Source organism: Perna viridis, chromosome 15, assembly GCF_037379345.1.
Source record: "Perna viridis isolate PV_CMFRI_1.1 ecotype Kerala chromosome 15, ASM3737934v1, whole genome shotgun sequence".
NCBI lineage: Eukaryota > Metazoa > Mollusca > Bivalvia > Mytilida > Mytilidae > Perna > Perna viridis.
In genome coordinates this window covers 3,188,628-3,211,266 of record NC_142459.1, presented here as the reverse complement: position 1 = coordinate 3,211,266, position 22,639 = coordinate 3,188,628, and the positions used below count along the sequence as shown (strand labels likewise).

The window sequence follows — 22,639 nt, the reverse complement described above, 5'->3', positions numbered from 1 at the left end:
ATTTGATACAATGAATTCTAAAATATTTGTTTTCTAACCAAAGTTTGTTTACATTTATTATCATTAGGGCAGATTTGCAAACTATTTGTCTTTCGCGTGTAGCTATAGTTTTGATGATGCTGCAACTCCTTTGCTTAGACAGAGATCTAAAAGGATAAAAATACGAAAAACAAATACGTAAGTGAAATGTATCAATAAATACGAATTTTGTTTTTAGGTTTATCGTTATCGTTACCTGACTGTGATGACGATATTTGATTTTTCGTATAAATGTTGATAAATTATCAATTTTGACCGATAATTTGATTAAGTATCTCTGAAATGTATAACCTCACTGCTTTCGTATCAAAGTGAAACTATTTGATAAACTATCGACTTTGACCGATAATTTGATTAAGTATCTCTGACTATTATACATTGAACTGATTTTAACATGCTTTATAGAACATTTTTCGGCAGAATATTTTTCATTTTTGTTTGTTCTCCATCATTCGATTCTTTAAATAACTCTTTAAAAAATAAATATTTACGTTTACAATATGTATTAGTTACTAACCTCTTATTAAGTTTATATTACAAATGTTCGCCGTCTTTTCAGCATGTGCAAGCCATACGTGGAACACTATAACATAAATATAATATAAAAGGCACACCAATAGTATAACCAAGCTGACAGGCAAAATCAAGGTAATAGCCAGATGAAATAGTCAAAGGAAGAAAGTTTCAATAAAACTAGAAGCAATATCAAGGCAAAAACTGGAAAGTTGGAAACCAACGCAATGATGACTTGGCATTTCTGATTAAATAAATTGGGGTTCAGCCAGATTTATATGATTTATGATATTGTAAACGCAAAAAACTTTAAGAAAAGATGTAAATACAAATTAATTGTGTACTCATTTGTTAGATATCTATATTGAAGCACTGCCAACAATTCCGATGCAACGACCAGCCGTGGAGTCACGCCTTATTGAAAAATCACAAACTGACTTAAGACAATAAGGGGTTAAACTATTTGTTTTTTCTTCTGCCTGACTTTTTGTGACTCTTCGACACACCCCTGACGAAGTCCATAGACCGAAAATTTAGACCTCCCTTTTTCATCATGCTTTATTTGTTTCTTTTGATATTAAATTGTGACCTATTTATTGTTTATATCATAAGCATAAACCGTCTTTAAAAGGTTGAAAGCATTTCTTACTACTTACAGAGCATTTTCTGTCTGTGGTCTAATCTTGTTGATTTGGAGGGGTTTGTTAATACCCTACGAAGCTCGGTCAAATCCATTTGTTGTGTTTTATTTTGAAACAAGTTGTTCATGTCATATTCTGATCTTTTGCTTTTTTTAGTAATCCCATCTAGTTCTTGTCTCATTGTTTGCATATCTTGTTGTACCTGCTGCAGGATGTCTTTGTTCTTTCCTGACTGCTCTTCTAGCTTCGATAAAATAACCAATAGTTCCCTTTCTCTTTCAATCATTTCCTGTTGCTCTCTTTGTGAATTTATTCGTTTGTTTTCTTTCATCATAAAAAGGACTTTATGTTTTTTGAAGTTGATTGCCTCCATGCTTTCAGCATTGACAAAGTCAGCTGCCGTGCTAATTTTTTCTGCAATGACGAAGTCAGCTTCTGTCCTCATTTTCTCTGCAATGACAAAGTCAGCTTCTGTCTTCATTTTTTGTATTTCTATATTACTTATTTCATTACGATCTATCTCCATGTGATCAATAATTTTACAAGCATTTTGTTCCATGGTCACCATGGCCTTATTACATCTTGATTTTAATTCGTTAACCTCTTGTTCCATTTCTTTAGTCTTTTCTTCTTTATCGTTTTTAATTTTATAATTCAAAAACTCCTCTGCTTGCTGGTAAATATCAATTGTATACCATTTTCCATTATTTGTTGCTACAGTGTCTTCAATTATTTTGAACAAATGTTTTGCTATGCATGACCTTTTGTCCTTTAAACCTCCATTGCTTATACCAATACACCTACCTTTAACTTTCATGCTTAAATCATTTAGTTCGGGTTTTGTGGAGGCTATGAATTCATTGAGTGTTTTATATTCTGATTCCTCATAATGTGTGAACACTATTATCGTATAATCTGCCACCTGTTCACCAAATAAATCACGTAAGATTTCAAAAGTACCTACAGCTTCTTGTGGACATGAATCGATGGGTAATATAAGTAAAAACGCATGAGGGCCTGGAGTTGACATGTTCATGCATCGAACTATTTCCTGATATTTTTCCCCTTGTGGCAACTTTGTATCGAATAAGCCTTGAGTATCGGTAACTACAAGTTTTTTCCCAAAAACAGAAGGATTACAAGTTTCTTGAAATGATGACAGAGAACCTTTTGGAAGGAAAGTCGTTTTATCCAGTAAAATGTTTCCTGTAGAACTTTTTCCAGACCCTGGTCGTCCAACCAAAACAATTCTTATTTCATTCTCTTCGCTTTGACCTAAAAACAACAATATCAGTTTTCGTCTTACCATTATTACAATTTATACATGTATGCCATAAACACTAGGTTACCATAAGCTCGAATCGAAACCTAGTCAGTCAATTACACAATAAATCATTTTCACTTTTAACGAGAAGGAGTCTCCTACAACTTCGACCTTTTTTTCACTTATAGTGATTTTGACAGTTCATGTATGTAATCGATAACTATCAATTGCAATATTTCTTTAAGAAAACAAATAAAATAGTTTTACAAAATGCCATTACCAAACATAGTCACATTGCTGGTATATTAAATGGTCACACAGTTAAGAAAACTATCCCTGCTTACGAAAAGATAATTCAAAGATGTTAAGATTTAGAAAAAAATAGTTCCCATTTTATTACAGCTTATCTGAATGTTGGTAAAGACCAGGATTTGAAAACTTTACGTCAAAAAGGACTCAAGTATCGTCCGCAAGCCACTATCGATAGAAATAAATGATGTAACATCATGCAGTACTCCATTCGTATTGTATTAAAAGGGAAAAAATGAGAAAAATTAGTCAAGAAAGGTTAGATTCTTTCTTCAAAACAGTCAATAAAATAATTGGTATCCGATTAAAACATTTCGAGGAACATTGTACGCTTATAAATAACATCAAAGGTCGTATTTTCCGAATAAAACACAAGTTGAGAGAGCCAAGCAAGGGATTTTATTTTGTTTCTGCAGAAAAAACTGCAAATAATTTTATTGTTATTTGTCGTAAATTTTACATTAAAATTCTATTTAAAAGAGATTACAAATTCACTATCATTCCAACTGACCAAATTTTCTGAAAGTGAAATTGTGAACAAAGACAAACTCGTCGTACTAGATCTTTACAAGCTGAGCCTAGTAGCATGGAAGTTCCTACTATGTACTGGTTTCCCAAATTTCAAAAATCACCTAAGAATTATAGATTATTTCCTCTTCAGGTCATTGCTCTACAAATAGACTTTCTCTTTTACTTACTAGCGCGCCCAATACCATAAAAAATCTTATTATATTTTTTTGTAACAAAGCTTATGAAAAATATGGAATGTGTTATCCCATGTGAGATCATTTGAATCCGTTCAAAGTTCTGATTTTTCAACTTTATACACTACACTTCAACAAAATCTCATAAAACAAAAACTCACATATCTTATAAAACGGTCATTTAATGAATCGGGGTGTGATATTTCTTCGAATTCTTTAACGTCATTTTTAGTAATGAAAAACATAAAAAAACACGTTAATTGGACTTTTTGATATGCTTACAGCACTCGAATCCCTGTTTTGGCGAAACCTTTTTTCGTCACATTAATGGAATTCCCATTGGGACCAATTGTGCACTACTTATTTTGGACCTTTTTCTATACTGTTACGAATCACATTTTATGGGTAGAACAAATACAGACCCATTTGGTAGAAAAAAATAATTACACCTTTAGATATTTGACGATATTGTTATAAATAACAATGACGACTTCAATTTTCACACTTAAGATGTATATATTATGTAGAACTGTCCTTAAATAAAGCAAATATTGATAATAAAGAATGTCCATTTATTGATCTTAGTATTAATATCGATAATGGAAAATTTAAAATTCTAAAAAAAACCTAAAATTTACGATAAAAAGGGGTAACTTTTTGTTGCCGTTTTTAGATGATATATTCCCTTGCCCCCTCACGTGATGTGTACCTATCACAATTGGTTAGATTTGCTGGTATTTTAAAAATGTTTCGGAATTTAACGAAAGGAATCTTTATTTAATCAAGAAGTTACAACTCAAAGGTTTCCAATAAAACAAGTTCGTAAAAACATTTACAAAATTTTGCAACCGATACAAGAAACTCAAATTCAGATGTACATTGTATCTGTAAAGGATTAATACATGCGGGTTTCTCTCACCCTTTGTTTTATGTAATACCCTACACAAAGCACGGAAAGCTTGATACTCCCCCACAAATATCTTAACCATTGAAAAAGCTCATTCGTTAGGGATATAAGTATGACATTGTTGTCAAATCGTTAAGATTAGCAATATTTGGTATTAACATTATTTCAGCTATTTTTGTAGGATTAAACTGGTCTGGAGCTTGCATGTCAATTAACTGCTAATAGTTCTTAGTTTGTACATGTGTGTAATTTTTGTTCAGTTCCGTTTTCCCAAAGTGGCCAGATTTTAAAAAGGGAGATTTGTGATAACGCCAAAGTACAACCCGGGCGCAGTTTTTGCGTCTGCCCAAAGTCAGGAATTTCTTGCCTCTGTTTGCCTTGTTTCGTTTCTACCTTTAGTTTATTTTTATGTTACCTCAGTTGAGAGGTAAATCTTTCGCTGTACTTGTGTAAAATAATGTTTCGGATCAGCTGCTGTATGAGAATTTTCTAGCCGACCTTCAATGAAGACAAATGAAATAGTTCATTTATCGAATTGTTTTTCTTTTTGAGAAAAAAAAAACATGCAGAGATTCATATTAATACCACTGTTATTAATTTTAAATCAAAAAGTATATACCGATTTATGTGTATGAAATTAATTAAGCTTCCACATTTTGTATAACTTTCGAGGAAGCAAATTTATTTTATAATAGTAGAGTGACTTGTCGGTTCTTGGAATATTTTCTACACATAACTAGGTTTTGTGTTTGGAATTGTACTCTGAATAATGAGTGAATACTTTCTTTGAATATATCAAGGAATTACTTTTACTATATCTATTGTTTTTATTGCAAAAAGGTCACAAATGTTTATTAAATAAAAATATATACCAAGTATTGTTGGAATCCAGTGCAAAATTGTGGAATTTAAATTCTTTAAATATCAGATAGCTTGGAAACTTTGGAGATTTTGTGCCCTCTCGATGCCATTTTCAATTAATTATTAACCATATTCAAATTTAACATGCAGTATTTTGTTACACCATATAAAATGTACTTGGCACACAGTACTATCAAACAAATGATATATGATTTGATTGAGTTAATGTGTGTATTTAGAAAATTGTTATACATTAGATAAATTATTCTCATTTCATCATTGTCATAAAATTGTAATTCAATATTTGTTTTCTTCGTTCGTACTATTTTTATTCTACTTTTTCCTAAATATTTTTGTAAGGTGGCAATGCATAGGAGTTTGTAAAATTCTGACTATGGTATAAAAATTCATGTTCGCAATGATAAATATGATATTCAATACAAAAATTACACTTCGAAAACAATGTTCTCTCCTTTGTTGCCTCCACCACAGGAACACATTTTGGCCTATATATTTGTTTTATTAAGCAGAAAATGACAAACTTGACCGAAATAATGAAAGGTACAAATAAACATGTACTAAAACTTCGGTCCTGCTTATTTAAACAAGATGGCCCCAAACGCTATTTAAGTTTCCGATTGGTCAATTTACAAAAATCAACTCCTCTGAAACAACAGTTGCAATGTTTGGAACATAATAAAGGAAATAACCTCAATGTCTCTACAAATGATTCTCTTTTTGTATGGCTCTGTCAACAGCGAGTTGCCATTGAGACCATATTGGGAATACGTTTTGGCCTATATATACTTGCTTTTGCTTAGCATAAAGTGACCAAAAATAATAAAAGCGAATGATTGATTATGTGATAATATTTTGGTACTGCTTGATTAAACTAAGATGGTTACCAAAAGCTACTTGAGTTTCTTTGTTGCAAACTCCTCTGAAAATACCAGTAACAATGTTTTGAAAACTCAACCCTCTGCAAACGGTCCACTTTTTGTTTAGCGTGGGTTGTTGTGGCCACTCAAAGTTTCCCCATTGAAACCATTGTTATGGACTTCTTTTACAAAACCAATGGTGACCAAACTTGGCAGAAAAAATAAAAGGGATAAATTAATCATGAGATAGTCATCCTTTGAATGTCACGGCAGAGTGTCGACGGGTCAAGTATTTGCAGATGCAGGATATTCAGGTCTTTTTGTTCAAAAAGTTTATCACCTATGATGGTGTTTAGTTCATCGGTAAATGCATGGATACAGAGAGCATATTTGAATTTGGATAATGTACAATCTCAATCTGTTTTATATTGTGCTATTCTAACAATCAAAGAATGACACCGTCTGATGAACAAGTAAAAAAATGACGCATTTGTCTGATAGATACTTATTAGTGTGAAAATGTTTCAGAATTAGGTGTACAATGTTTTACAGAAGCTATTGGAATTACCTATGCATTATGAATTTATCGAGGTTTGAGTGAACTAGCACAACTTTGAACTTTTTATAACAAAAACAAATTTGTTTATTTTTTTTGTATAAGACAATCCAGTGTCATGTGATTTTTTTTGCACGGTGAACTATCACAAACTTCCTGTTCATTCGTTTAAACAATATTATCAAAATCTGCATAGTAAATAACCGCCTTTATCATGCATTTTCAATAAAATATCACAGACTACTTGCTCGTAAGGTTGATCAAAGTTACAATGTCTCACTGTTTTTATCCGTTGTTTGTTTGATTTTGTTGATCCATTGGAAACTTATTGATAACCAAGTACTACAAATGTGTAACCTGAATAGTGTCTGCACTAAGATATCAAAGTGTTTGTTTCTAAAGATAAAACATATAAATAGAAAAAAAAACTTGATTAAAACAGTATATCATACTTTTTCACTGTGGGCCAATTTTGGCACTTAAGCCTAACACAAATATAGATGGAAATAAATTTGTTTAAAAATTATTTTATGTTTAAGCAGCATGACCAAATGCATTAGAACTTCACACAATATATATTTACATTTGTAAACCCTCTTCAAAGATACATGTACCACTTTTTGTCCATTCCTCCGTCATAAACTGTTCGTACGATAAATGAGGTGATGTGTGAATATATATATCTCTTTCAGATGACGCTTACCATACCGGTGCACCTTCTCCATGCTCCTAGTTTGTAGTAGAGTCCTGAAACGATCCGTTCAACAAGAATTACGATCAGTCATCGATCACCGATCTGTTTCCGGTCAGTCATCGATCCGTCAAACCAATCCATTATTCCGGTGATCGCATAATTTGACCACAGAGCGGTCACTGTATTTTACATTTTTTACATAATGTAATAAATTTTAAAATCTATTTATACTTTCATGTTACATTTCTTTTATTTCAAACAGATCTTCCGTCATCTTACATAACAAAACTGCAATCAGATCGGTCACCGGTCATCGGTCATTGATGCATCAGTGATCAATCAGTCAACGGTCATCGATCCGTCAGATCGTTGCGCGGATCGGTTCAAGCACTGTATTTACTTTAGTTTCTTTGTACGTGTTATTTTCGTTTTGTTATTTCCTTGTTGTGTTGTCTTTATCCCCGGATTGCAGTCTTTTAATTTCCAAATGAATCTTGATTACCTTATTACTCTTTCAATACCAGAGCTTTAATAAAACGATAATTTCATACTGTACGATTAACTATTTTAATTGTTTATATTTGCTTATAAGTCATTTGAAACAAAAATGAATTGTTACTCTTGCCTTAAATAAGTCAAGGCTTTTTTTTCAATTTCTTCTGTCAACTCACTGAACAAGAACTACCTCTGTCTCTTTGGATTGCCATAATTTTCTCGTTAAATTGTCTTTCCTGAAACTCGAATTTTTCTTGAAATTCTTGTCGGTTCCTTTCTATATCTTTTTGTTGGTTTCTTGCTACTTCTTCTACCTTTTCTTGCATACTCATTTCATGCGATTTCCTAAGCATTTCTATGTGAAGTCCTTTCTGATCATGGACTATACGAGAGATTTCTTTATTTTCTTTTGACTGGTCTTCTAGCTTTGTCGCTATAATGCCAATCATGTGGTCTCTTCTTTGCAATTCTTCTATCAGTTTATGGGGATTTCTTTGTTCGTTCTGTTTTGTCACGAAGAGTTCATGATTAATTTTTTCCATCGCTTGTTGAGACAACAAAATTTCCTGATTTTTTTGCTTGATTTCTTCTTGCAGTGTATGGTTTTCGATCATCTGTTTTTCCTTTTCAATTTTCAACTTTTCCAATTCTTTTTCCTTTTTAATAATGTCCTTTTTGAACTTTTCTTCAATTTCTGACACCGCCTTTTGTTTTTCTCTTGCCTTTTCCTCTTCAACCTTCTTGATTTTACATTTCAGTAACGTTTCTGCTTCAATGTACATTTTGTTTGTATAGAATGCCCCATTATTCTTTTCAAATAAGTCTTCTAACATTTTTAACAAGTTTTTCCTTTGCGCGGATTTTTGCTCTTTTGTACCCTTGTTGTTAACACCAATAACTCTACTCTGGACACTCCTAATAAGCTCGTTCAGTTCGATACCAGATGAAGAAATGAATTCATCAATGTTCGTTTCGGCGTCTTCTAAGTCATCAAGACGTGTGAAGACAATAACCGCAAACTGTTTCATTCGTTCACCAAATAAATCGAACAAGAACTTAAATGTATCAATTTCTTCCTGTGTAAATCGATCTAAGCGTAAAACAAGCAGGAAAGCGTGAGGACCCGGAACAGACATATGAATGCATTGAATAATTTCTTGAAAAACTTTTCCATGTGATAACTTAGTGTCAAATAATCCAGGAGTGTCAGTTATTATAATCCTTTTACCAGATATCAGAGCATGATGTTGTTGGCAACTTTCTGTAACTGATGATCCAGATGCTTTCGAAATGAAAGATTTTTTATCAAGTAAAGTATTACCGGTTGCACTCTTTCCAGATCCAGTTCGTCCGACTAAAACTATTCTTCTATCAGCACCTTTTCTTTGATCTAAATATAAAATGTTTTTTGTTGTATACAAAAAAAAAAAGAAAATTCTTTTTTTAATTTTAAACCTATACGAATTGTTTTTAATGAATGCTTTCAAGCCATAATTCTGTAAATTTATTTTTTGTTTTATGTTGGTATGCGGTAAAATTGTACATGCTAGGTTTCGAATGAATAGTTCTTCGTTAAACGAACATTTGTTTTCATGGAAACTCAATCAATTCTCCTTACTGTTAATGTGGTCATGTCGAGCCATCTGATCATTATACTATATCAAACGGAGAAAACTATCTACGATAAAGATAATCAACAAATACAACACAATACTTTGAACAAAAGACTATAAACTTACCGTAAAAATGTACGTTTTCAGTCTCGTCACTTGTTGCTAAAAAGATACATATGAGAACGGTTTTGCTCATTTGTGTTCGCTTTCGTTCATAACGAAACTTCAATTTTTTACTTCTACGATTTGTTGTAAACAACAAATAAAGCTATTCAACAAAGAATGAGTTACAAGAATGAGTGTCGAGGAATGTTTCTCACTTGCATTATGAAACATTTAAATAGATATTGCTTTCCTTTCCTTTTATCGTCTTATATTATAACAAAAACACATCCTTATACCGTTTGAAACCCTCTTTCTTTTTTTTTAATTTTAGCATATTGAAAAAAAAAATAAAATCAGCAAGTAACAACATCAGTGTCTTTTTCTTTTTCCGACGCAGTCGGTATAATTTCGCATTTTACCTTTTGACCTTAAAGACGCTTTTCCATGGAAACGCAGGTCACCAGATCGCAATTCTATTTCCTGATTGGATAAATACTGATAACTGACTAAAAAAACCGACTGTATCGAATCGGAAATGCGTGCCATGTGTATGTATATTTTCTGAATGAAATGTAGAAATTAATAAGAAAAAAAAAAGGCTTCGGCTACTAGTTTTATGTTGAGTGTTCTAGTATAATCATACAATTATTATGGTCAACATTAGTTAAATTGATTAAAACGCGCTTTTGTTCAACAGATAAGGTTTAATAAATACAATATATCAATTGTCATGTTTGTTTGTTTGTTTGTTGGGGTTTAACGTCCGAGCAGCAATATTTCAGCTATATTCAGACAATGAACATGAAATGGATGATAAAATGAACATGAAATGATAAAAAAAGGATGGGTCACAAGGATAATAGGGTCGACAAATTTTGATTGCCACAAGAAAAAAGGGGGGATGGGTAAGGTCGGGCAATTGAGTCTCCTGTGGCGGAGCGCAAAGGTTCCTACTCCTATCGAATACCACAGCAGGGTTCTTTAACGTGCGAGGAACGTGGCATCTTTCCCAACACGGTGCACCACTATGGTTTGCGGTCAGGTTTTCCGTATTATAGCCTGACAACCCCAGCATGTAACATGCCAGGGGTACCCCATTCCACCACCGGGGGCACACATCCCAGTTGCTCTGTGGGCAGAGCGCCTAACCCCCGACTAGGTTTCTGAGCACTATTTAGTCGCCTTTTAAGACAAGCTTAGCGCTGCTGCAGGCCTATTCTTTTGACACCCGGACCTGCACGGGGTTCAATTGTCATGAGTATTACTGTTAGGTCCTCAATCATATTTGGAACAAATAAATGATCTTGTATAATATATTAATCTATCTTGATATAAGACATCGGCAACCATAAAGGCCCGTGTTGTGTTAAGCGTATCTTTTTATCGGTATGTCCAAAAAGGATAGACCCTACTAAAACTGTATCGAAAGGACGAGTAACACACAACCGAGGATGGTCAAATCAGAATAGGTCCAAAATGTCGTGACCAAGTAGGGTATTTTAACCATGGTATTTTAAAATGATTGTATTGTGTTCTTTTGAAATGTATACAACGCATGAATTAGATTGAATTTACAATATAACACAGACAAATACCAAACAAATATTAAAATTTACTTTAAATTATGGTATTTCTATTTCAGGTGATTATATCATAAATTTGATATAATACGTTTGGCCCGAAAAAGCCACAATCCACTTTGCACTTTTAGGAGCTTTAACATAGCATCACGGTAACTTTACTTTCGTAGTTGGTAAATGTAATTAAGAACCACACCAGTCTCGGAAACAAATCGAATTATAATTTGTTTCAAAACAAGGGTTATCAAAAACATGGTTTTCAAATGTTTACGAAAATGATATATTCAGCTTCATGTCAATGTGTGGCAGATAGGTACATGACAATCATAACTCCCCGTGAATGCCGAACAATCCGGCCCATAGGCACTTCGCAACATGAAAATTCGAAAAGTGAATTAGGACACTTTAAACCTTTAATCAAGACGATTTATACTATATAGGAAGGTGTTATAACTATATAACATGTTTCTTCGGAAGCGTTTCTGGTTTCAAGAGTCACAAATTACATATGAATTACAAAAATTACACAAAACAAAATAAATGTTTCCATCTGCATAAAGTATTACACTACCAGGAATTTAAGTACAGATTTTATGAACTTATAATGCCGATATAAAATCAGTACTTTTCTTTCGAATAACATTTCAGTAAGGAATTTCTGTCGGTAATTTCAGTACTTACCTTTTTTGTCATTTTGAAGTACTTTGAATTTTATTCATTTTTCAGTACTGTAAATTTCAGCCATTTTTCAGTACTGAAAATTTCAGTCAATTTTCAGTTCTGAAATTATCAGTCAACTTTCAGTACTGAAAATATCAGTCATTTTTTAGTACTGTAAATTTCAGTAATTTTTCAATCCTGTGGTTTTCTGTCGTTTCTTAGTACTTTTTCATTTCAAAGGAAACTATGATATTTGCTGATTTTTTTTCACCTCTCGAAAGGACGAGTAACACACAACCGAGGATGGTCAAATCAGAATAGGTCCAAAATGTCGTGACCAAGTAGGGTATTTTAACCATGGTATTTTAAAATGATTTTCAGTCAACTTTCAGTACTGAAAATATCAGTCATTTTTTAGTACTGTAAATTTCAGTAATTTTTCAATCCTGTGGTTTTCTGTCGTTTCTTAGTACTTTTTCATTTCAAAGGAAACTATGATATTTGCTGATTTTTTTTTCACCTCTCATGAGTATGCTTTCATTGAATATATGTATTGTTGTCTCCTTCCTTTAAAGTTTTTTGTCCTACACCAATTTACAATTTTATGCGGCCCAAACTCCAAATATCTTTTTAAGATTCGTTTTGGAGACATTTTGTTCTGGTTTCCTTCCATTTTATAATATTGCTTATACATGAAATTTCTGGTTAAATACATTTTAAATTGTGTAAGTTGTATGAGTTTTCATTTGTTTAAATATAAACACACCATAATGAAACGTGGTACATGTACACATAAAATTACAAGCAGAATGTGTTATGCAACAAGTCTTGATTGTTTTCTGTAACAATTTTTTATTCAGTAAAGAAATGACACATCTAAATGAACGACTTTTTTATTTCGAAAAAGCATCAATTTTTAACATATAAATATGAATAATCAATATCATGTTTATTCGTTTATTCACTATATATTAAACATTAACAACTTACAAAACATTTAGTTTTTTTCCTATAATATATAAAAGAAGGGAAATATTATAAATTAATACCGGAAGTATATTCATATACACCAGTACTATCATGAAAATGCTCGTTTCTGGTACATTTTTCCTAAACAGGTCAGGCACACTCCCAACATCAATCCAAGACTTCCTTAAAGGTGTGTCACCTTGTAGTATACTTTCAAAAACATATAAACTCATACTCAAGTTATTGTCCGGACATGAAGTGTCGATAAACAATGATAACAGTATACCATTATATGACCACCATTTTTTTCCGGACTCATAAAACGATTTGCAGAGGTCAATTTCAGAACACTTCAGGCATTTCAGGACACAACATTTTAACTTGATGCGGTAAGGTTAAATGTTGATATATAGCATAAGGTTGTTGGAAGAAAAAGAAAATGGTAAAATAACTTTAAAAAAATAACAATAAGACAGTACAATAAGAAAAGAACTCCAACACAAGAGGCTCCCAGGAGCCTGAATTGCTCACCTGGTTAAAAGGGTAATAAATTTAACAAGGAGATGTCCAACGATTTTGACGCGAGAAGACTTAGGCAGGACTTATCATAAGGATTATTTCAACAATTGAAAGTTTCTTTTTATCTATTATAGGTTTCAAGATATTGGCTGAAACTGTAACAAAATGATAATTTTTCATCTTTCAAGCCAATAACTCTTACAAGGAGTCGCCTGACAACTTTAATCCCTGAAAACTTTTAAAGGCCTTATAATAAGGATCATTATTTTTTTGTAATGGCGGCTATATTTTTCAACGAATCAAAAATCCCCGGAACGGTTCTATGCAAGATATCCCAAGAAACATTCATAATAAGTTTGGTTTCAATTGGTCAAGTAGTCAGAGAAGAGTTTTGAAAGAAATAACATTAAAAATAGCAAAAAGCGTTGAAAAAGGGCTGTACCTCCAACATGGCGTAACGGATTAAAACCAAAACTTGACCAGAGATAGATCTCATTATGCTGAACACTTTTATCCCTGTCAGAATTTAGCTAAACCTAACGGTTTTGGAGATATGTTCAAAAATCTACTGTCTGACCCCTATGTCTTATTTTAAGTAACGGCGGCCATGTTTTTCGACGAATCAAAAATCCCCACATCAGTTCTATGCTTCCTGTCTAGTTTTGTTACCTCATTCCTAAATAGTTAAAGTCTTAACCCAGGCATAAAATATTGTGGTACAATATCAAGACATCCATGTGCTTCCATTGGAGTTCTGTAGTAAAATTATATTAAATGCATGAATTTGTAGCACTTTTTGCACCCTAATTCCTAAACAGTTGGGCAATAAAATTTATATTTGTGGTCATGTAAAAGTTTCAATTATTCCAAAAAAATTAACAATATTGCTACACATAGCCACACGTGCCTCCTCCGTCCAAAAAAAAATCTGAAGATCATACGTCCCATAACTCATGTATATTAGTCAAAGCAATGGTGACTAACAATCTGATAAAATTTTAACAAAACCTGTATAGCTGTCTCCCAAGGTGTTGCATCCACAAAGTGTTCTATAGGGTAGCATGTCCAAATTCAAGAAAGTCCCATAACGCCTGTAAAATTTGTCAAATCCAAATGGTGGCCCAATATGATCAACGTAATGTGGTGACTAACAATCCTTTAAATTTTGAATAAAATTTGTACAGCTGTCTCCAACGAGTTGCATCCAATAAAGTGCTCCTATTATGTAGCATGCACAATTTTATCAAAGTTCCATAACTCCTGTAAAATTGGTCAAATTAAAATGGTAGCCGAAAATGATCAATTATTGACTATTGTTCAAATATTTGCCTAAATTTATATGATGAAAACTGCCTACAATACAAAGAACAAAAGTGCACAAACACAGGATTTAGCCGTTTAATACGTCATAATGGCCTAATAAAAATCCATATTTCCATAGACCAATATGAGGTATTGGACTGGTTAGTCAATACAGGTATAATTAGGTGAGGTTTTCCATATTGACTGAGTTATCGGTCCTCGGGTGACCATATTGGACCAATAACTAAACCAAAATGAAAACCTTACACAATAATACTACATGTATATTAAATATGATGACCAACAATCCCATATAACAAGATCTGTACCACTGTCTCCGGAGGAGTTGTGTCCACAAAGTGTTCTATAGAGTATCATGTACAATTCAACAAAGTCCAAAAACTCCTGTAAAACTTGTTTAATTATAATGGTAGCCCAATGTGATCAATTACATATAGTGACTAACAATCCTGCATAATTTGAACAAAATCCCTCCACAGTCAAATGTGTTGGTTGGATATTTTATTGGATTTTTTAAAATATTTTCTTCCACGTAGCAGCAGGGAAAAAAAACAAGACCTTTACCAAAATGTATTCCCTTTATACAGTTTTAGCAAACAGCTTTTCAAAATTTGAAGTAAACCGAACATGCATTTTCCAAAATACTGTAAAATCCTGACCCTCCACCTTTTTTTTTTAGAAAAAAAGTCTCATAACTTAGAAACTTAAACTAGAATTTTCTCTTAAAAGTATACAGATCATAATACCATGATAACAAAGAACTTTATAAAGTATAAAAATAAGGTTTACTATTCAAGGGATTTTAAAGTTACCATGTTACATGTTAACACAGACAGACGGATGGATATATGAACGTGTACCATTATAAGACCCATCTCTAATTGATAGCCACGCGTGTATAAAAATTGTTTCCTAAAATCTTTTATGTTCATTAATAATATAATTTCTTCAATATTGTTCTCCAGTATTTCATTCCATTTGTTCAAAATGTAAGCTTTACAACCAACCTAAAATATAAAAAAGTCTAAAACATTATAAATGCTCCACACTATTAGCAAAAATGTATAGTACCATATACCATGCAATACATATAAAATATATCATAATTTATAAAACATAACAAGACATTGACAATAATGGGACTAATGCCCTTAACAACCTGTTGATTTTGGGATGACAATGCCATAAAATTATATGAATCTTGCAAATTTCTGCAATCGTAAACAAAAAACAGATTTAAAAAAAGAACAAACTGACAACAGAATCATAAAAAATTAAGATTGACAGTAACTTATTTTGTCCACCACAGCCCCTTTTTTTAAACTGGGTGGTGCAAGATTCTTCAAATACTTAAAGGCCTTTCTTTGTGTCTAATGAATCTATTGACTAAATATTAAGTTGTTTTTGTGAACATCATTCTGACCACAATATGGCCAAAAAATGAACGAAATATATGAATTTTGGTAAAATTCAAGCTATATTTTTTATCATTTGCATTCAAGAATTTATAGAAATCCCTATGCTTCCACAATGTAATGGATTTACAAATTCAAAATGAACACTTGATGATTAGTTTTCAGTATTGTTTAGGCCAATATGATCCCCAGTCTAATTAAAATTAGCCCCTCCAATTTTTATTTGTTTCGAACAAAAAAAGTGAAAAAAAAAACACTAGGCCTATTTTTATTTGACTGATATGATCCCCTAATCCCCTTGTCTCTTAATCACCATTAGTTGCTGAGAAGTATCTGTAAGGCTTTAATATTTACAACTCATTAGGTGGAGTTACATTTGTATGTGTAGTAACAAGCACTTTGTTCTACCTTTAATTGATTTAATTTCAAAAGTAAGTCTTACATTTCACTTTTTGGACTATCATCATCTGGGGTGGATCCAGGATTTGAGTTCAGGGGGCGTTCTAGAATAAAAGGCACGAACTTTGGTACACCAGAACATGTCAAATTAAAAATAGACTACTTCTACTTTCATTGTTATTTTGAGTTCATCGAATAAGACTCATTTTCTGACGCATTATTTTTCATGAAAATACTGTTTTTCCTCAAAAACAAGTTTTATGTGTCATAGCTTGATACTTATCCTATACTTTTGATGATAAATGATAATCATTTGCGAACAAACAAAAACAGGAAATGGCAAAAAGAAAGCACACTATATTTTTAGCCTCCATGTTTTGACGTACACCCGCGCTCCGGAATACAATAAAAGACTGATACCTATTACTAAGAAAACTATTAGATATCTATAAATGCTGTTGCATTTCGACAAGTGTGTTGAATTTCCTACTTAAAGACAAAATATCTCTGCCCTTCTGCTTGGCTGTGAATTTTTGTTTCAATTTTAATATAGGTACCTCATAACAGTATTAAGTCAAATATTTAATTTTTTCCAAAAAGAGACAAGTTTTGATAAAAAATAATGTGGTTACCTTTTGAAGATGGAAAGTGGTCTGAATTGATAAGACAAATGCCTTAACTATTCTATGAATACCAAATTGTTTCAAAATCTCAATTTTTTGTCTTCTATTCATAACAAGTCAAGTTTGGACCCCCTTTTTCAGCTTTAACACAAGGGAGCCTCTTGATAATCTAAAATCTACTGACTGATACAACCAACTGCAAAATGTTGAAGTTCATGTTTACACAACTTAGGTTTAATAGAGTAAAAATGTTATATAGTTACCACCATTTCAATGAAGAAGGCATCTTTGTTGCCAAAAATGTGGACTTTCAGTCAAATTTGGTACCCTGGGCATGTATAAATGTAATCGGTAGTTACAAAAGGAGAAATATCTCACAGACACAGATAGATATTTTGCAAGAACAGTAAACAACAAACACAGAAAACATAAAAAGTTTCCACTTACAACACAGACTTTTAAAGAAAATTCACTTTTTATATGTTATTGCCACTATTTTTTATAAGCCGCATTAGAATTTGCATGGATGTGGTGTAAGAAATGGTCATTTAGGAAATAAAAAATGTTCTGTTGGTCAGTTTTCACTTAAAATCAATTAATTGGCAGTGTTCTAGCTTGGATTTGAAAATAGAGGGGCGCAGGGAAGAGGGCACTTTAACGCGTAGCATGTTTTTTTCAACAAAAAATGGGACATTGATTTGTATGTTTGTGTTAAGTCAGTAATTTTTATTCTTATTGCTTACCTGCCAACTTTTGGAAATTTGGTGTAGTAAAGCATTACTTGACTAGTTAAAGCAGAATAAAAGTGAAAATGCAAAAAAACGTTATTTTTGATATTTTGCATGGACAGATTAAAAAATGACTTGATGAACGTCATAATTGGGTTGACTTGAATATTGCATTTTGGACCTAAATGTACAGTATAACTACTAGTAGTACATACTGAAAAAAAACATATGCTTACTTTTCAAACAGCAAAACATGGATTTTTCTAGCATTCAGCATGATCCCGTAAAAGGACCTTTTCCCAAAGAACATCATATCAAATCATGCAATATTCCCAACATTTTGATTTTAGCTCCCTTATTTTGACTCTTAACCTAAATGGCAAAATTTTTCGATAATTTTCCCCCAGAATGGCCAGAATACCAAGATACAACCCTGAAAAAAAATTACTAAAAATTACAGAAATATTCGAATGGTTGAACAAAATCCCATTTAAAAAAAAATTGAAATGGGTAATAAGCACCTTATAAGTGCGGTGGTGGTGGGAGAGGGGGGAAGCGGTTGGGCAATATCAGGACTTGAGACTTGTTCCCAAGCTGGTGAATGCAGATAGTGTACGTTTCATTTGTATCTACATCGAATATTGCGCCAATACCAAGCTCAAGTTCTTCTACAAACTTGTTAAAACAAAAGTTTCTTCTTCCGGTGATGTCTGTGTGGCAGTATGATGTCAGTACAATGTAACCGGCGACGATTCCAACTGAAATTTGAACGCCAGTGTCAGTTTCCGTTTTTCGTCGGTATCACTTATGCGCTTGAATTTTCACAATTATCTTCTTCTCGGTAAAACGCTCGAAAGATATGTAAACAAATTACGTCATTTTGCTCGTTTTTGTTTTGTTTATATAAACATTAAAATGAACGAAGTTGAATATTCAGACAACACGAGTCTAATATTTTTTTCCATAAATCATCGTAAATCAATTATTTGTACTGAAAAACGACAGAAAACCACAGTACTGAGAAATTTACAGTACCGAAACTTTACTGAAATTTTCAGTACTGAAAATTGACTAAAATTTACAATACTGTAAAATGACAAAAAAATGTAAGTACTGAAATTACTGAAAGAAATTCCTTACTGAAATGTTATTCGAAATAAAAGTACTGATTTTATATCGGCTTTAACAGTACATAAAATCTGTAGTTAAATTCCTGGTAGTGTATATTATCACATTTGACAAATATGGGCTCAAATTTCCACAAATTACCTTGCATACAAACATATGTATCCAGATTAAAAATTAAGACATAGTATGCCTTTGATAGATATTAGATAGTTAAGTCAATTTATTGAAAACCTGACCTTAATTTTCTGGGCTGTTTTTATCAAGTATGTAAAATATGGTAAAATGAACAAACACCAGATATTCTCTCAATAGTGTCCTCCAATTGACCAGCATGTCAAATGAATGAATATATATATGGAAAACATGTCAACAAATTATCTCAGCAAAACTGATAAAAGCAGCACAGAAAAGTCAAGTTAAATCTTGACATTTTAAAACAGAACATCAATTCTAATTTTAACATTCAAGCCACGAGCACAGATTTTTTCTGTATTTGGAGGGAACATTATTGTCAACTATGGTCCAAATTTGTCAAAAACTGAGATTAATCTTAAGGATGGTATTTTAATCAAGCATTCTAATTTCTTTAAGTCTTTCTTTTTTACAAGTATCTTTTTGTACATGTATACTAAAGAAAATGACAAAGCGGAGCTTATCGAATGCATTGAATATCGCCTGTATATCCAATTTATCTTTATTGCATACATTTTATGGAAAATCTATCAAGTGGATCTGTGTGTGATTATTAGCCCAAATTAGTGAAATAACTCACCTGACAAATTGGTCTGGCTAGATGATACTGATGGTTTATCTTGTAGATATTTGTACATTTCTGAAAAAAATGTGTATCATTGAGGAACTTAATGATATATTCATATTCCGAAATTTACTTATCAAAACCTTTATCGCATATGCGGTATCAAATCGACGCTCTAATATTATCTCAAGGACATTTGGTCAGAGGGATGATAAAGGTCGAATGTTGATACGGCATTTACCATGTTAAGTTAAATATTTTATATACATCGACTGAAAAAAAAAAGTTTTGAATTGATGTTTAATATAGGGTTAAACAATTACGTTAAATGCATATACAAAAAAAATGAGTGTTTTTACCTAACTGTATAATACATGTTATGATAAAAAATGTTTCTTTGCCTGTAATTTGTTGACAACCAATATTCGTCAAGACAAATACATTATTGATGAAATCTGTAACACACTTACAGTATAGTTTAAACACATGATATATTGAACAAAAAGATGGCATATGGTACAGATTTTTGCATGTAATATTATGTAGATAATGTTATTAATTTATATATTTTGAAATAATTGCATATGTCTAAAGAAAGTTACATGGTCTGCTATATTTTAGGCTTAAACGAAAACGACTTGCATCCAAAGATTATTATCCTACTATAGCATATGATAAAATGACGAAAAATGTGTGACTATTTTTACAGTGATCTTGAAAATTTCAAGAAACTAAAGTATAAGATAAGAATTAAACATTTATTTGCAAAAAAAGTAGTAATAATAATAATATCAACATATCATGTATATAATTAAAAAATCTTTGTCATGTATGCTCAAAAATATACGACACCACTCACATGTTATGTTGCCGCATATGTTTGTTTAGTCTCAATGTTTATTTACTGTACATCAGTCAGACATCATTAATTAATTTCTAGGTGTACAGTTACTATTGCAAAATTGTCATATAAAGCTCAACGTGGGATATGTGTACCCCAGGTGGTGGAATGGGGTACTACTGGCAATACTGAAAATCTGACAGCAAGCCATAGTGGTGCAACGTGTTGGGAATGTTGCCACGTTCTGCGCAATGTAAAGAACCCTTCTGTTAAATTCTTTTGGAAAAGGAACTATTGGATTCCGCCAACGACCGTGCCAACCTCTCCCTATTTCTCTTGGCCATCAAAATTTGTTAACCCTATTAACCTTATGTCCCGTCCAATTTTTCATTTCATTATCATTTCATGTTCATTTTATCATCCGTTTCATGTTTATCGCCTGAACATATAGCTAAAATACTGCTCGGGCGCTAGAAAATCAATCAATCAATCAATCAATCAATCAATCAAAATTTTCTAGAATTAACGGATATTTAAAATTAGACCATTCACTCACAATATAATAAACGTATGATATTTCATATTCTATTTCTATTTTATATAATCCATCATTACTCAAGAAGGATTTTTCCTAAATAGTTTTCTCGTTCATTGTCTTGCCATCGCTGATTCGTAAAAAAATAAACCATTTTTCTTTCTAATAATGGTTTGACGTCGTCATAATAAAGTTTAAGTTGATTCATAGTTCCAGATTTACCAAGCTGAAAGAGTAAAATAAAATATGCTTTACCTTGCACGGCATCTTTGTCATCTGTCCCGGTCCGATTTTTGTAATCGTTGACAGAGTAATTTTCAAACTTTTCATTCTCCATCATGCAACCTCACACAACTTTAGATAATCGATTATACAAGTGACAAATTTATGTTTTCTGATGAATTTACTAACGCAGGAAACACGATGAAATATTTTTTTCACTAATCTTTGTCCCAATAATGCACTATCTTATCTAAAGAATACTATTGCGTAATTACGACAGGGTTAAGGCCTTAGTTCTTTTAAATAGTCTACAAAATGATCCGGTCTGTGATATAAAGCGTTTATAATTACAACTTTAAAGTATGTTGTCTCTGAATGATTCAACTGATATTTGCAATATTGGCATTTGTTAGGGTTCTGTTTCATAAAAAAATAAGATTTCAGTTATTCCTAAACTACAACTCCGACCCATTGAATTAAATTATTTTTATAGCATCATGATCACTATTGATTAATTGTTAATTGACACATAATAATGCATGCGATTTGGGTCACATAATAAATAAGCATTCTTTGAATTTCAGACTATTTACTACTTAGCAACCGACATGGATCTCAAGCGATTTATCTTTCAGTTGACGTTATTTTCTATACCCCGTCACGTGAATTATGCGGAAATATTATATCCTCCCATGGCTTTCAGAAGATAAATTAAGACGAAAATAACGGATCCTTTTTCCAAATATGTATACTCATTGAGTATTATAAAAAGATCAAATTTGAGTATATGTTTGTTCAGATTGTTTACACAAATGTAAAGGTCGTTTTTAAAGTTATTTTCATCGACAACAACATTTTGCAACGTGGCCGGTTATGAGGCGGGTCTTACATGTTAACCATATCATTCAGGAGTTCTAGGGAGGTTTGGTTAGTATGCCCAGGTCAGGCGAGTCACTGGGATGGCTGACTCTGCCCTGATGGTATGTTATCATCATGTTCCTACTTGATTTAGTGATGAGTTAAACATCCACGCTGGTAAAGAGGCGAATGACTCTAGAATAAAAGATAAGTGTGTTTTGTTGAATTTATGTAAAGGTAGTTGGGGTTGGCAGGAGAATATAAATGGTTTGCATCTCATTTATTGAGTCAGTCAGTCGAAATCTTTTAGTTAAATATATTTCCAACGTTTTGTTGATGAAAGTGGTATAAACCTGAGCCCTTCAACAAGTACTAAAATTTCAAACTTTGTTCGCATATGATCAGAAAAGTTTTTAATCTGCTTTTTTGCATTTGATAGTGCAATTGTTTGTTTGAGACTGACTCTGTTTTTTTCTAAGCTTTTTTTAAGAGATCACAGCTGC

General features: G+C 32.2%; 2 protein-coding genes across 4 annotated transcripts; both read right to left on the bottom strand.

Annotated features, from left to right (window-relative positions):
• Positions 1–25: 25 nt before the first annotated feature.
• On the bottom strand, positions 26–21,949 carry LOC148596534 (GTPase IMAP family member 4-like). 3 transcript variants are annotated; one of them, XM_088563208.1, is made up of 5 exons: positions 21,312–21,949; positions 19,696–19,755; positions 1,209–1,643; positions 557–622; positions 26–146 (listed from the first exon to the last, which is right to left on the bottom strand). In XM_088563208.1, exons 1-5 carry the CDS (start codon positions 21,394–21,396, stop codon positions 103–105), a joined length of 690 nt encoding a protein of 229 aa, XP_088419334.1. In that variant the 5' UTR covers positions 21,397–21,949; the 3' UTR covers positions 26–102. The 3 variants fall into 3 exon arrangements, with proteins under 3 accessions (XP_088419334.1, XP_088419331.1, XP_088419332.1); XM_088563205.1 differs by lacking the exons at positions 26–146; positions 557–622; positions 1,209–1,643 and adding exons at positions 7,910–9,251; positions 9,601–9,636 and having other exon boundaries at positions 21,312–21,601; XM_088563206.1 differs by lacking the exons at positions 26–146; positions 557–622; positions 1,209–1,643 and adding an exon at positions 7,910–9,251 and having other exon boundaries at positions 21,312–21,612.
• Positions 1,648–6,288, bottom strand: LOC148596535 (GTPase IMAP family member 9-like; the record flags this gene model as incomplete). Its single annotated transcript, XM_088564261.1, has 2 exons — positions 1,648–2,468; positions 6,144–6,288. Coding segments are annotated over 2 exons (966 nt in total), but the record flags the coding sequence as incomplete, so codon positions are not given.
• Positions 21,950–22,639: the final 690 nt, after the last annotated feature.

Bases quoted from the DNA above. Each gene is read 5' to 3' on its own strand.
- LOC148596534 (XM_088563205.1), bottom strand. From the start codon at position 21,396: ATGATGGAGAATGAAAAGTTTGAAAATTACTCTGTCAACGATTACAAA. The intron at 19,756-21,311 runs GTAAAGCATATT...CATTTTTTTCAG, and splicing joins TGACAAAGATGCCGTGCAAG to AAATGTACAAATATCTACAA. The intron at 9,637-19,695 runs GTGAGTTATTTC...GTATCTTTTTAG, and splicing joins TAGCCAGACCAATTTGTCAG to CAACAAGTGACGAGACTGAA.